This window comes from Phaseolus vulgaris, chromosome 10 (genome assembly GCF_051622355.1).
Source record: "Phaseolus vulgaris cultivar YP4 chromosome 10, ASM5162235v1, whole genome shotgun sequence".
Taxonomy (NCBI): Eukaryota; Viridiplantae; Streptophyta; class Magnoliopsida; order Fabales; family Fabaceae; genus Phaseolus; species Phaseolus vulgaris.
The window spans coordinates 35,322,348-35,338,180 of record NC_143507.1 but is presented as its reverse complement, the minus strand read 5'-3'; the positions used below and the strand labels follow the sequence as shown (position 1 = coordinate 35,338,180).

The window sequence follows — 15,833 nt, the reverse complement described above, 5'->3', positions numbered from 1 at the left end:
AAGTGTTGTGTTAAGGCTTGCATCTGTAGTTAAGAAAGTCCACTATCTGACGATTCCCCTGCCATGCTCAAGTAAACAGATTACAAATAATAATAAGTTTGGGTCTCACACCACTTTCTCACGTGTTTACACTCAACACTCGTGTTTCACACAATAAGGCTTTTTTTTTCTAATGATCACACTGCCTTTTACCACTCTTTCTCTACTTAAGATTCTTACAAGAATCAAGCAATCAATAATCCAGAATCACTTTCAAAAGTAGCAATCAGAATCAATTAAAAATAATAGTAAAGAACAAAATAGTGAAGAACAATTTCACTATCAACAAACAAGCAAGACAATTAAAAAACCGCAAGCAAAAACAATATATGGAGAAAATAAAATATGTAGACAGGACACTTTTATAACTTTTAACAAACACCAAGTATGCACTCAATAATAACTATTTTTTTCCCTCTTGTTCTTTTTTTTTCTATTTCTATTTTTTTTTTCTATTTCTTCTTCTTTTTTTTCTTTTTTTTTCTGTTTCTGCTTTTTTTTTTTAAAATAAATAAATAAATGAACAGTACCGTGAACAGCACCCGTGAACAGTAACGTGAATAGTACCCCGTGAACAGTAATGAGGGAAAAAAAATACAGGATGCACAATTATATTATGACTCAAACCTTTGTTATGAATACCAACTGATATGAATCCAAATAGAAATGACAATAAAATTGGGAATTTAGGATACGAAATGGAATAAATTCAAAACAGTAACAAAAGAAACCTGGATAAAGAAAGGTGCCACAAACAAAGTTTGATAAGCCTAAGAATGATCGCCACAAGAATTGGTGGATTCTTGATAAGATCGCAAGATACAGGGAAAAACCCTAGCAGAGAAACACTCTCTAAAATTGTCAAAATTTTCGTCCCTATTATGAGTTTCAACAGTGTATAAATTACAAAGGTCTTTTCTTGTTTGTAAGAAAATAAGACGATACTACAATCCTTATATTTCAAGAATGATCATTTGTCTCAGTGGTTAGGTTGATACTCTGTACTTGGTCCTAATTTCAAATCCTACATGAAACATAAGGAATCTAGAAGACCAACAACTAAAAAACTACTCTATCATGATAAATATATTCTTCTTTAAGTATAATTTTTTATTTAGCATATTTACATGTTATCAACTATTTCACAAATAATATACTTCAAAAATCCTAAACTAAAACCCTTACTTTCATCAACCTCTTTCAACCTTTTTCCCCTAAATCCTAAAGTCTAAAAAATAATAACTAACAACTTAAAACCTTGATAGTTAACTTAATCCTAACTTCTACAACCGTACAACCAAACCCCTCATTTTTTTATTTTCTTAATCACACAATGAATTTGTAATTTTAAATTAAAAAATATATAACACTAAAATCATGCATGGTTTGCCAAACTTTACTTAAATGTTAAATCGGAACAAATCAAAGTCGTAGAGGATAGGGACGAGTTTTGTGTTATTGCATTAAGTCAAAGTCGTGCAAGTGTGACACAACCTCTACGTAAATTAAATTTGTCCCAAAATCGTGTGTACCGGACACAACTTTTATATGTAAAATCGTTTAAATAAAACACAATTTGTCTAATTTTATAATAATTTTTTTCCCAAACGGGTAATATATGAAATGAGTTACACTAAATCTATACAAAAACCGATAAATAAATGAAGATAAAAATGTCTAAGAATTTGGAATTTTACTCCTCTCAACTAACTAGTTGACTTTTAATGTCTAGTGCTTTTGTCTTCATGAGCTATTTAAGGTTTCCAATACTTATCATTAACTAATGGTCCAAAGATAAAACATGTCCCTATGTTTATTACAAACTATATTTGTAATTCAAACTAAAATTTGGTTGTAAAAATATAAATGAAGATAATCTTCATTTCTTAAACTAACTCCTTGGGTTGAATTAAATTCCAAGAAATGGAAAGAAGTTTACTTTGTTATTTCTCTTATGAAATTACGGCACTTGTTAGAATAACAAAATGATTTTGGTAAAGTTACCATAAAGCTCCTACATTACTTTTATCAAGTGGTGTTTAGATTGATATTTTTTTTCACACGAACAAAAATCATTTTTTTGGCAAAGTAATTGAATGTAATTTCTTTACACTGAGTCATCGACGTCTATCGAATTGTCAAAAAAAAATTGTTCTTTTAGAAAAAAATACTTCTTACTTTTTGTCTTTTTAAGAGAATAATGTTATTTTCATAAGAGAAAAATATTATTTTGACGACTTGTTCCAAGCTTTCTACTGTGCATGGCTTAGTTTAGAGTGTGAAAGGCTCCACCACCTTTTTCATCACCATCTTTCAAGACGATTCAATTATGGTGGCTGATACGTCTGACTCAATTATTGCCCCCACAAATTACGACGTAGCTCTGTCACTTGGAACACCCTTCCATGTGCAATGAAATGAAGGTTACTGCTATAGGCCATAGACCTCAAGATCACCCATTGACCCCGTCCTCGTAAGTCACATCTCAGAATTTACAACTCCATGCAATTTTTTACTTCATTCCTATTTAAATCATATTGGTTGCAAATCCACACTTCATATATTTACATCAGAGTGTAACTTCAAGATCAAGATGAATGGTTTTACATTAAGTAGAACTGACACTAAGCAAACAATTATTAATCTAACTCTAGTGTTCAACCACAGAAATAAACACTTTTTTTCTAAACTCATAGGAAAGTGAAATGTGCAGAAGAGATTAATTAAGAACCATGTTCATGACTTTGGAGCCTCTCAACGACTTGACTCATGCTAGGTCTCACATCTTTCTCTTCCTCTACACAATCCAAAGCCACTTTTGCCAATATCTCCAACTGCTTCACATTGTAATCTGATCCTAAAGTGGGGTCAACAATTTGTTCAACCCAAGATGCCCCTTCTGGTGCTTTCCTCCTTTTCTCCCTCACCCATGTTGCCAACCTCTCATGCGACTCTGCCCCTGGTTCTGTGTCTTGGACACCTATCATTGGACTCCTCCCAGTTATCATCTCCAACACAACAATTCCATAGCTATAAACATCCACCTTGGAAGTGATTTGCAAGTTGAAAACCCACTCTGGTGCCATGTAACCCCTAGTGCCTCTTATTCTAGAGAAGCTTGAGTTGTTGAGGTTGTTTCTATTCAATGGCTTGGACAAGCCAAAATCAGCCACCTTGGGTTGGTAATCAGAGTCAAGAAGTATGTTTTGAGGCTTGATATCACAGTGTAAAATCCACTCCAAGCACTCTTCATGTAAATAGGCCAAACCCTTTGCCATTCCCATGGCAATGTTATACCTCTTGCTCCAATCAAGTGAATTTGACGAAAGATTATTAGCCAAAGAGCCATTTTCCATGTACTCATAAACCAGTATCCTGTGTTTTCCGTCTACACAATAACCCCACATGCCAATTAAGTTCATGTGATTAAGCCTTCCAATGATGCTCATTTCAGTGAGGAACTCACTCTCTCCTTGGTCTGCAAATTCGTGTAGCTTTTTTATTGCTGCAATTCGGTTATCTGATAACATACCCTTGTACACTGTCCCCCCGGCACCCCTTCCAATCTCTTCACTAAAACCCTTTGTGGCTTGTTTCAGTTCAGAATAAGTGTACCTTCTGCACCCTGCAGCTGCGGCAAGAACATACCCTTGTTGGTCTTCCCTAACCAAATGGTTGCTACTCCTAAACAAGAAACACCACACCATAAAGATGCACACGACCTCAAACCCTCCTAAGCCAACTGCAAACCGAAGCACGAACTTAACGGACCCATTTTCCTTGCCTTTCACATATGGTCTTTCTAGTACTTTTTCTGCATTTCTCGGACAAACCAAGCCCTCATTGTTTTGCAAGTTGTTCTCTTTAGCACTTCCTTTTGGCAGACGCAAGAAAAATTGTCCCCGGAAACCGGGTGAACGGTGTCCATTTAGCAACTGCGTCTTTGGGTAACACCAAAAGGGCCCATTATCTTGGGGAAAGCTGAACTGAAAGCCCTTGCACTGGCACAATTCCGAGCACCATTTCTCACATTGTTTATATGTGTAATTTGAAAAGGAAGATCCATAGTCATATCCATAAAAATCTACTTCATACAAGGCTACAAACCGATATTCTGTCTTGTTATCACAAGTAGGTTGAAAATTTGGTTTGCAACCCAAAGACCAATCTTGACTATCAATCCAACTATACCCTTCAAGACACACACACTTTCTCCCAGTTGCTTGTTCATGGTTGCATATACTGTAGGGTCCACAGATCCCATGAATGAAACAAGGTTGTGATTTAAATTGCCCTGTTATTGACCAATCTTCCTGACCATTTTCTCTACTATAGATACGAACATTGCCATCATAGTCAAGGGTCAACCTTCGTTGAAGGAGTAACCCATAATCAATTGTCTTGTAACTGAAAGCATCAGAAGCACTGAATTTGCCCAACTCATCCAGAACTGCAACTCTGCTACTATTGTACGAGGATCTTCCGTTACCACTCCCAACGTTGTTGCTAACTAGCCAAGGATCCGGCCAGTAAACGCTTGAAACTTGAGGACCCTCATACAGAAGACGGAAAACGTTGTCGTTGTCGAAGAAGAGTTTGTAAAACCCAGAGGAATAGTTTCCCTCACTTCTCGACGAAACAAGCGTCGTGAACCTGCCATCAAGTTACCAGTGTGAATCAATTCAACTTTAAATTATATAAATGCATTTTAGCGAGTAATCCAAACGTTCAACATATAATTTCACTAAGATAAAATAAAAAGTGTGAAAAAAATCGGTGATACCTGGTCAGAATCTGGCCAGGGAGGAGTGTATCAGTGGGAAAATTGAAGCTCTGCCACAAAACAGAGCTTCTATTGGTCTGTTCCCGGAGCACGAGATTGCCGGTGTCGTGTAAATGCAACTCCAACGGCTTCGCCGACAGAGTCTTCGTGTCCCAAACGTCGAACTGTCCGGCATCAGACAACACGAGGTTGCCGTTCTTGAGGAGGGAGAGCGAGGAGCGTTTCCCGTTCACTGGAACGTCGCGGTTGGCCATCCACACCACGTGCTTCTCTGCCTGCGAGAACCACACGCCGAAGCAGTACGCGTTCTCTCCCACGCGCCTGAACCCCGCCGTGAACGTCCCCTTGGGCCTCGAAACTATGACGTCTTCGTCGGGGCTCCCCACGGAGAGAGGAAGCGCTGCCGATGAGTGGAGGTGGAGCAGCATGAGGAGGAGGATGGCGATGAAGGTTGGTGAAGAAGTAGCCATGAAAACGTTATTCCAGATTTTTGCTAGAATTTCAATGAATTTGTAGTGCTATGCTGTTATATTATATAGTGAAAATAGCAACGTGTGCAAAAAAAGATGAAAAAGAAAAACACTCGTACCTTGAATGTGGGCAAGACAAGTAGGTGATTAATTTACGACCATCATTGCTCCTTCTGCCTTCACATTCATATTTCTTATTCTTATTTATTTACACACAATAAGATCATTTGGTCATACGAGGATTTGGAGTAACTTTCAACTTTCATTATCATGATTTTATTTTTTAAAAATATTTTAATCGAAAATGAATGACGTACTATGTTGCAGCAGTTTTCTGTGAAGAAAAAAAAGGTTAGTTTCACAACTTGAAGAAAAAAATACTCCTTTCCAATGGTAACATGGTATTGGGTGTCTACTTGGGAAGGGTAATTTTATTTTTTAAAGAATTAAAAAATTGAAATTTGCAATAAGGTGACGATCTCAAAACTAGAACATTGAATGTAGTTAAGAATAAGTGTATTTTTAACTCAGTGTGTTATTTGTCCATTCTCCTTATCTTTTTCGATATATATATTAGTCTCCTGCATCTAGTTCTGTTATACCTGATTTTGTTATTGGCCTTCTTCCATAATAAATGTTCTCCTTTACTCACATATTGATTGTTCGGGATTTCAACTATTTGTGCTCGTGAAGCAAAAACCCTTTAAGACGAGATCGACAGGTGATCCTTCAACGCATTGCATCGGGCTCAGTCCAAGACTCTACAGTCCCCTAACCTCAGACGTAAGCCAATGAAACTAAGAAGCCTTAATCATCTCGACAATCTCCGAACGACCCTCGGTGTACCACGTCGAATTCGGCCCAAGACTCTACTAAATTGATAAAATATATTATTGGTAAAATATAGGAGTCAAATTTAAGTAAAATATACTATTGGTAAGATATATATAGACTCAAGTTTAAGTTTGAGGAATTTAAAAAAAAAAAATTAAGTGGATGAGTACTTATATTTTGATTCGATGGATATTTGACTTATGATTCAATTTGAATTAGGAGGAAGAATGTTTGACTTTTAATTCAATTTAAACTGAGAAATAGTTTTACATAAAAGATGAAGAAAAAAATAGAGAATGCATGCAAAAGTCTCCTATACACATATAAAAGATTGAGAAAAAAAGTGAAATCACCAACATAAAAAAAGAAGAAGTTGTGTGTAAACATAGAAAAAGAAGAGGTGAACATTGATAATATATTTTCCTTATTCATTTTCATTAAAACATCATCTTGACATATATTAAAAAGATAATAATCATAACAGTCTCATCGGTTGTCATACTAGAAATTCTAGATGGTTGTTAATTTATTAGGACTCTATTGAATTTGACCTTTGATAATTTCACATTCAATCTTCTTTTACATTTATTTAACAACAAACAATATTATTATTTTAATAACTTTTAAAAAATAATTTTCCTTAATGAGTAAATGGCAGCATTTTGGTTTAAGCGAAGTGGATGGCGTGTATGACTGCGTGTTTAAATTTGAAGCATGCACACTTTCCAATTATAGAAAAAGTTAAACAAAGTAAAACACTACTGCATAGACTCTGTTATTTTATATACGATCCACCAAGTCAAACATTGCGCACTCCTTTGCCCCTCCAATTCACTATCAATCTCTTTCACTTTACTTCTTTAGGTAATAATAGGATGATATCTTCCTCATCCACAATGAATATTAATATTTATAATAAAAAAATTAAAAAAAAACATCTTTTTAATAAAAATACAAGTCAAATATAAAATATTTTAAAATTATAATATTTATTAGGGTGTAAAGTGAAATATGGATGTCAAATAAAAAAAATTCATACGTAATGGAAGAACTCAAAGCCAAGTCCCTTGAGAAATGTCCATAGAAACTTTAACCATTACACCAGTTAAATTTTGTTGTCATGTTATGATTATTATTATATTTATCAGCATGAGTGTGATTATCAATATTAATATAATTAATAAAATAAAAATTAAATATTATTAATATTAATAATATTATTAATATTTTAATATTATTAATATTATTAAATATTATTAAATATTATTAATATTATTTAATATTATTAATATTATTAAGTATTATTAATATTATTAATATTATTAAGTATTATTAATATTATTAAATATTATTAAGTATTATTAATATTATTAAATATTATTAAGTATTATTAATATTATTAAATATTATTAATATTATTAAATATTATTAATATTATTAAGTATTATTAATATTATTAAATATTATTAAGTATTATTAATATTATTAAGTATTATTAATATTATTAATATTATTAATATTATTAATATTATTAATATTATTAATATTATTAATATTATTAATATTATTAATATTATTAATATTATTAATATTATTAATATTATTAATATTATTTAATATGATTAATAAATATTTATTAATATTAATAAATATTATAAATAGTTTTAATATTATTAATATTATAAATAATGTTAATTTTATATATATTTTTATTAATAGTATTTATATTATTAATGTTATTATTACTGATATTATTAATTTTGTTATATTACTAATATCATTAATATTATTATTATTAATATTATTTTTATTTTAATATAATACTAATTATATTATTTAAATTATTATATTAATATTAATAATATGTATAAATTAGTTATGATTATTATTATTTATGAATATGAATTGTGATTTTTCATATTATATTAATATTTTTAATATTATATATATAATTATTATGATAATAGTCGGTAGGTAATAGAGGTCAGTGGATGATAGTTCGTAGGTAATAGAGATTCGTGAGTAATAGTTGGTAGGTAATAGAGATCCGTAGATAAAAATTGGTAGGTAATAAGATCCGTAGATAATAGTTGGTAGGTAATGTTGAATTTACCTACGAAATCAGAATTCGTGGGTAATAGTTGGTAGGCAAGATAAAAATTCGTAGATAATACTGATTTTTTTTGTAGTGAACCTGTATTTCTACTATTAATTTTTTTTTCAGTTTCTTCGGTTTTTCAAGTTCTTTTCAATATTTTGATCTCTTGATTCAGTCTGATCCAGATATCTATAAAAATACTTGATATTTAAGTCAGCGAATAAATATATTTAAATTACAAATATTATAATTAAATAATCATTATCTTTTATTTTTGAAATTTTCACATTATACATAAGATTATTTGATGTCCAATGAAGATCCTAGTACTCAGTAACATCAGGAGTGATTAACTACTTGTATTATGATTAAATTTTATTTATTTTCAAAAGTAAAAAATCATGTTTTGGTATTTAATATTGTTTAAGAGGAATATCAGTGTAAAAAATGTTTTTTTAATAGTTGAAAGTATAAATTATGTCTATACATATTACAAAATCAAATTATAGAAACAAACACGTTTGTTATTTGGAAGGTTAGATAAATATGATTATGGCTTGTGAGTAGAAAATTTGATTATATTTTAAAAACTGTTTTTTTTTTATATTTGTGAAATATGGACGATGTGATTATTTTTAGAAAATCGCTATTTATTAATTGCGTTCTATGGATTATGTTTACAGAGACTTCATATTTAATATTAGCAAACATGTTTATTTTATATTAGGATAAATGACATGGTGAAATTAATATATTTATCTCTAATTATTGTGTCTATTGATTGAGGATGTATATTTAAGTTAATAGCGATAAGTATTATGTCTATTTAATTAGTTATAGACTTGTATTTAGACTCTAATTTGAATAAATAATATACTCATGATTAAAGAAAAAATATTGTATAATAAAACTGTTTAGGAAAGGCACCACACAAATGAAAAAAAAAATAGTACGGAATTAGAAGAAGAAATCGATAACCATGTTATAAGAATGGACAAACATTTTCTGGGAAATTTCTTCCTTCACCTTCATAATTTCTTTCTACTCCTAACTTTTCATGAAAAGTTAGTTTTACCTTTAATTAAATTAAAAATTTAGTCTACGTCCATGCATCTTTCATCATCTTCTCCGTTTTAATACGGACACTATTTTAAATTCTAGAATTCATAATCAAAATAACTTTCGAATTATAAAAAATTCAAAATACAAAGTTGATTTTTAAATTATAAAATTCAAAATATAAAGTTGGTTTTTGAATTTTATAATTCAAAAGTAATTTTCTAAAACAACTTTCGAATTGTAAAATTGGGAATACAAATTCAGAAGAGTATTTCCAAAATTACAATAAATATGATGGTACAGGAAGAAACTATGGAGGTGCATGAATAAATTGCCTAATATTTGTATGTGTTTTATCTTTTACTTTCTTTCTTCTAATACAAACATCATTACTTTCTACCTTATTTCACTTTCTTTATTTCTGTTTACACTCCTCCACTTTCATCACTTCTTCCACACAAAAGTTACATGAATAAAAATTAAATTATTTTGTTATTAAACATTACCTATTAATATACTTTTATTAGGAATCTAATATATTTTTTACATGAATTGGTGTATTTTTTTTATTGGTACAAATTAATGTGTACCTAAATAGAGTATTACCCTTCTCCATGCTATGAATAAATTCACAACATTGTGATTGCAAGGTTTGATTTCATGAGTAAAGCACCTACACTGAAGCTTCTATAAGATCATAACTAAGATTCTCATTTGATGCTTAAAATTATAGGGTCAAAGAATTATTATCACATTATTAACAAAATGTCAACATTGAGCACAAGAAGAGGCATATGTTTTAGCACACAGGCAATGAATGCTACAAGCTTGATTAAGGCCACAGCTTAACAGTAACCTTATGGACTATAGATAACAATAGGGCTCCTAACAATGTAACGTGTGCTTCTCCAAATAAGGGAACCTGATACAATTTTCATGCTGGCCATAGATTTTGCTTTCACCACTACCTTGAAGCTCTTCTTCTGCAGGGTGTGAGAGAAAACAAGGCTTGCAGGTTTCACAGTGATTTCCACTCCTTTGGGAGATTTGATGGTGGCATTGAAGATGGTTGGAGCAGGACCAACATTGGTCACTCTTCTCCTGAAAACTCCTACTGTTGTGCCTGAGTTGTTTTCCACACTTAGTTGCATGGTGGGATAGTTGAGAGCATCATGACCAAGCCCTGGAAGCAAAGAGGTGCAGTTCACAGGAGAGCCAATTAACACTGATAGAGTGGAACCATTATAGCCCTCATGGCATAAGAACTGGATATATGCAAAGTCATCCACGTCATAGACTAAACCAGGGTTCACAGCTCTTGTAGGGTTCACTTGACCAGCACCATAGGCAAATTCTGCCTCCTTGTTAACTCTCTGGCTCATAGGTTTAGCTTAACAAAGAAGTACATAGACAAGTCACAAGTCAAGCCATCTTAAAACATAGTGTTTAATTCATGTTCGTGTCAGTGTCATCGAGTTTAACCAATAAAAAATTGTAGTTGGTTTGGTACAACTAAATATGAAAGTCTTTTACACTATTTACTCTACAAGATATGAAGTTGTGACTTTGAGGCACAAAGGCTTCAGATTTGACTTTCACCTGTGGTAATAATGGCTGATCTGATTGCTGCAGGAGACCAATCTGGGTGAAATGATTTCACATATGCTGCTACTCCAGAAACATGAGGGCATGACATTGAAGTTCCAGACATAAGTGTAAATTCTGAAAATTGGGTATCTCCTTTTTCTCCAGTAATTGACTTTATAGGTGTATAAGATGCTAAGATGTTAAGGCCAGGAGCTGTAACATCAGGCTGCATCAAATAGATTATAGAACTTACTCAGTTCCTCAAATAGTAGCTGAATGGTCAATATACAAACAGATAACAATAAGTCTACTAAACATATAAATTATTTCAGCCTCTGGTACCTTGAGAATATGTTTAGATGCTGGATTTGGACCCCTAGATGAAAATGAAGCAGTAAATGGAGCTGGAATCTTTACTTCATGGGTCTTATGTATTACTGCTGATGGTGATCTTAGTTTAACAAGAAATTAAAATAAGTTATCTAGAGATAATTAAGTAGAAGAGTATTGTAACAAATATTCATTTATGATAAGATTTTTAAGGAAAAAGAAATAAGTAACTAAATATGGACCTAAGAGGTCATTCAGAGAGCAATCAAGAGAATGTTATCATACCTTGTGGAGTGTGTATAATTGGTAATAATTTTACCTATGCTACTATTCACAATGGTAGCCGGAGCCATGAAAATTTGGGCAATTTCAAAAACTTGATCACTTTCCATTATACTACCAATGCCACCAATTTTTTTCACAACAGCTTCACTGCCCCAGCTACTTAAACTACAGTATACAAGTTTTCCCTTCACTTTATTTGGATCCAAGGAGTCTTCATAGCAGAACCTGTCAATGCATTGAATTGTTCATTGTAATATGAAAAGCTTAACTATGTGCTGTCAAAGGAACAAAAAAGAATACCTAGCACTTTCCTTGCTACCAGAGCTTCGGGCCGCATCAGTCCCATTAACAAGGGGATACTGTTTTTGTTTTGGATTGAAGGTGGTCAGTCCTCCCCCCTGCATTTTCACACAGTTGGATGTGTAGGAATATAGAGTGAATTTTAGTAACCATAAGGGTGGTTCTATGATTATATTTATAACCAATCTAACTTCAGTGGCTAGTTAAGAAGTATTGTGTTAAATATTTGGTCTGTGAACTAACTACATTACTTGATCTTGGATATTGATGTGTAAATTTTTGTACACCATGTTTCACTTTCGTTTTGCATGCATTTTCTGTTAGGTTTTGACCTCATTCCATCATTATTTGTTTAATATCTATTGATATGTTTTTATTGCATTAAGGTGTGTTCTTCTGGATTTTTGAAAAGATTGCTTGTGGAGTGTAATAGAGGAAGAGAAACTGGATCAGTGACATATCATGATACAAGTTTAATGTATTTGACCTGAAATGAGATAGTCTTCTACAAAGTGGATATAAAAGATGACTATTAAATAAGGTATGATTGCCTCATTGGGGTAGATTGTGCCAGTAACTTGTACATGCATCATGGGCTACATGCATGTTATAACAATGTAGACTCACCTTAAATACTGAGCTACATGCATCATGGGCTCACCTTGAAGTCTATCAGAATTACATAAATTTCTCAGTTCTCATACAGAAACAATAATCTGAAAATCTCCTCTACATTCACATAATTGATTTCAAATGTCAAGATTTACTCTGTATGGTTAATTATAGCTGTATGTGAAATTGAAATTTGGTTAATTGTGAACACAAGCGTTTTCATTTTAATACATGGTAGAGTTATGTGAGAGCCAAACTAAGAACTTACTGAAAAATTCTTCCCATTCCCCAACTGAATAGTGCTCTTGAAATCCCTATCAATGCCACTAGCAGCCACTGTTACAATCCATGGCGCAGTATTTGTGACAGTTGCCATAATTGGTCCATCATTTCCACCTGAGGCCACTGTGATTATGCCTTTCCTCATGGCATGAAATGATCCAATTCCTATAGAGTCCTGCACATAATTTGGATCCCCTCCACCTATGGAAATGGATATGATATCCACACCATCATGTATAGCAGCTTCAAATGCTGCAAGTATGTCCGTGTCTGCACATGCATCACTTGCCCAGCAGACTTTGTAAACTGCCAACCTGGCTGATGGCACAGCACCACGAGCCGTGCCTTTGGCTATACCAAAGAGACTTGCATCTGGGACAAGATTGCCTGCTGCTGTTGATGCAGTATGAGTTCCATGACCAACCATATCAATAGGGGATAATATGTCAGATGGATCAGGCTTTCCACCAATCTTGAAGTATCTGGCTCCTATGAGCTTGCTTCAAGTATTCCATGGAGAGTTTCCAAGAAGAAGGAATAATGCATGATGTTAGCTTAAGTCATGGTAAAACTTGTGAAGTTTATGTTTAGAAGAATGCTGAACAAGGTATAGGATTGATAGTAAGACCTCCTTCATAAATAATCCTTACTGAATTTTCAAGAACTCAACTTCAAGGATACACATGTATTTGTGCGCTACAACTTCATTTGACAAAATATATGCATTAACTAGAAATATCTGTGCATTGCAAAGGTGCTACAAAAATTGTAGTGCCTTTTTTTTACGTGGTAAGTTCCATGTGAAAATGAGTCATGTTTGAGCACCAGAGGATTCTGTGTAAAAAATGTTTGATGGAATTTGTAAGGCATTCACAGAACTTTTGATTCACCAAAAACTGATCATAGAAAGTGCACATCCACCTCTGGAAAAGTGATATTTAATTTATGAAGAGCTTCTGATAAAAATCAGAAAAGGAGATCCAAATTACTAAGTAAATCACTGAGAATGTGGCTCCTACTCCTATCACACATTGTATGCATACATCTTGTATTTCAATCACAATTATGTGTATGTAAGATGTAACCAAACTAAAATACCTTTCCAATACTTTAGGAAAAATTGTTGACACCGAATAATAGTATTTAATTCAACTATTAAATGATAAATTTTAGTAGTTATTTTTGCATCTTTTTCTCTATCCACTTATGTCAATAGTTTGAAATACTTTCAGTTAAGTACATATAAAATTTAACTAAAACATGATATTATTAGTACTACCAGTTATAAGTTAAGTCCACTAATTCAATAAAACAGTGACACAAGTTAAGTCCACAGATTCGAAAAAGTGACACAATGTACAGAAGAATGGGAATGTTACTTATTGCAGCCCGAAAAATTCGCATATTTATCACAAGTTCCTTTCCATTTAGCAGGTGGGGGACCAAATCCATCGTCCTTGAAGCTTTGAAGCTGAGGAGTGACCCCTACCCCCATCAATATGGAGAGACACAATGTCAGTTAAATCATGAAGTGTCCTTAGGTGTGTCATATCAAGAACAAGGAAGTATGAAATATTGAAAATGGAAAGTAAGGTATGATGAACCTGTATCCAAAAGAGCCACAATTATGTCACTTTCTGATTTCAGTTTTCTCTTAGCAGTCAAAGGTAATCCTATAAAGTCCCATGATCTTGTTGTGTGTAGCTTGCGGTACTGATTTGGAATAACGGAAACCACTTCATCCATGGCTAAATATAGCAAACAAGAGAGTAAAAAAAAAATAGTAAAAGCATTCACTAATTGACAAATAACATGAATGAACTAGAGAAAAATGATCACATGCCAGATAAGTTTTTAGCTTCATCCTCGGACAAGCTAGCAGCAAATGCGTTAAAGCTCTTTGTGTAGCTGTATACCATGGATTCTTTGGCTTCAAGATGGCTGCTAAACAAACACAGTTTAAACAAGAGCTACATGGTCACTTTTATGTGCTTTATGCTAGAAGAGTACAGCATAAGAAAAAGTTCTTGATTCAATTAGGCCACCTTCCTTTAACAGCAGAGAGAATATTTAAATGGGTGTCTAGAGCTATGTCTCTACTCCCAGCATGATCTCCCAGGAAAACAATGTAAAAGTTCTGCATACATCTCAAATGTTGTGGTCAAGCCATATACAATAGAAAACATAACTTTACATGTTAGAACCTAAGCATAATAGTGTATATGTGGGTTGGTACCTCGTTATAACGAAAATTATATATTAAAAATTAACCTTTGTAGATAAAAATAATATATATATATATATATATATCAAGTGAGAGGAGTAGATATAATCATATAACATACAGTCATACATGGATGGTTAGAATTAAATCACAAAGTTATGTGACTTTGTAAGTGTTCATGTAATCATAAATCATCTATGAATGCATGTGTTTAGATTTACTTCTCTTACTCTCTCATACAAACCTCCCTCTCACTTTATAGGCCATCTCTCTTTTTATGTGTATATATATACAGACATAAAGAATGAATGAGGAGAATAAATTGATTGCCTTTTGTTTGACACCATTAGCTGAAGCATTGCTCAGCAGAATCAGCAACAATGGCAACCAAAGAAAAGGAGTTGGGAAGTTTCTGTATGAACATGGTGACATCTCAGGCTTATAATTCAATAGCATATGGATAAACAGTGTACAGATGGTCTCCATTCCAAGAAGAAGCTTATATATACCATCAAAATTGTAGAAAAGAAAGAATACAAAAGCAGGTTTCAACTAGTTTTGCTTCTTCCAATTTATTAATCAAGGTTTTTGGTAGGGGAAACTTGCAAGCCAGATTACAGAATTTCTGATTCCACCTTTGGCTACAGTCAACATCACATATTAGCCTAAGATTGCTTCTTGAGGATAAACTTCTACTAACATTCTCATTTTCATTATGTTTGTTGGTCTTATCATAGCAGTGTTAATGAAGATTAATCTCCCATCATGTTTTTCTTTGACTCTTTTCATTAATTTTATCTAATTAGCTTTGAAACACTAGGGAGGTCACAAATTAGGCCAATGATGAAAGTATTCAGCAGGGGACTAATGCTGAAATCTCATTGTTTTTTGTCTTACAGGTTCAAAATCAACAGATGATGAGAAGCAGAA

The 15,833-nt window shown here is 32.6% G+C and overlaps 2 protein-coding genes across 2 annotated transcripts; both read right to left on the bottom strand.

Moving 5' to 3' along the window:
- Positions 1–2,576: 2,576 nt before the first annotated feature.
- Positions 2,577–5,428, bottom strand: LOC137818919 (putative receptor protein kinase ZmPK1). Its single transcript, XM_068622575.2, has 3 exons — positions 5,412–5,428; positions 4,823–5,315; positions 2,577–4,692 (listed from the first exon to the last, which is right to left on the bottom strand). The coding sequence occupies exons 2-3, from the start codon at positions 5,290–5,292 to the stop codon at positions 2,763–2,765; spliced, it is 2,400 nt and encodes a 799-aa protein (XP_068478676.1). The 5' UTR covers positions 5,293–5,315; positions 5,412–5,428; the 3' UTR covers positions 2,577–2,762.
- Positions 5,429–10,010: 4,582 nt separating this feature from the next.
- On the bottom strand, positions 10,011–15,444 carry LOC137819486 (subtilisin-like protease SBT4.14). Its single transcript, XM_068623355.2, has 11 exons — positions 15,234–15,444; positions 14,725–14,816; positions 14,523–14,620; positions 14,284–14,427; positions 14,059–14,164; positions 12,666–13,179; positions 11,786–11,883; positions 11,486–11,710; positions 11,213–11,321; positions 10,883–11,096; positions 10,011–10,673 (listed from the first exon to the last, which is right to left on the bottom strand). Exons 1-11 carry the CDS (start codon positions 15,387–15,389, stop codon positions 10,141–10,143), a joined length of 2,289 nt encoding a protein of 762 aa, XP_068479456.1. The 5' UTR covers positions 15,390–15,444; the 3' UTR covers positions 10,011–10,140.
- Positions 15,445–15,833: the final 389 nt, after the last annotated feature.

What these genes read in the sequence shown, in the direction of transcription:
- LOC137818919 (XM_068622575.2), bottom strand. Translation starts at nt 5,292, where the DNA reads ATGGCTACTTCTTCACCAACCTTCATCGCCATCCTCCTCCTCATGCTG. An exon ending in CCTGGCCAGATTCTGACCAG is followed by an intron (nt 4,693 to 4,822) that starts GTATCACCGATT and finishes ACTTGATGGCAG; the next exon opens with GTTCACGACGCTTGTTTCGT.
- LOC137819486 (XM_068623355.2), bottom strand. Translation starts at nt 15,389, where the DNA reads ATGGAGACCATCTGTACACTGTTTATCCATATGCTATTGAATTATAAG. An exon ending in AATTTTTCGGGCTGCAATAA is followed by an intron (nt 13,180 to 14,058) that starts GTAACATTCCCA and finishes GAATACTTGAAG; the next exon opens with CAAGCTCATAGGAGCCAGAT. An exon ending in ATCAGCCATTATTACCACAG is followed by an intron (nt 10,674 to 10,882) that starts GTGAAAGTCAAA and finishes TTCTTTGTTAAG; the next exon opens with CTAAACCTATGAGCCAGAGA.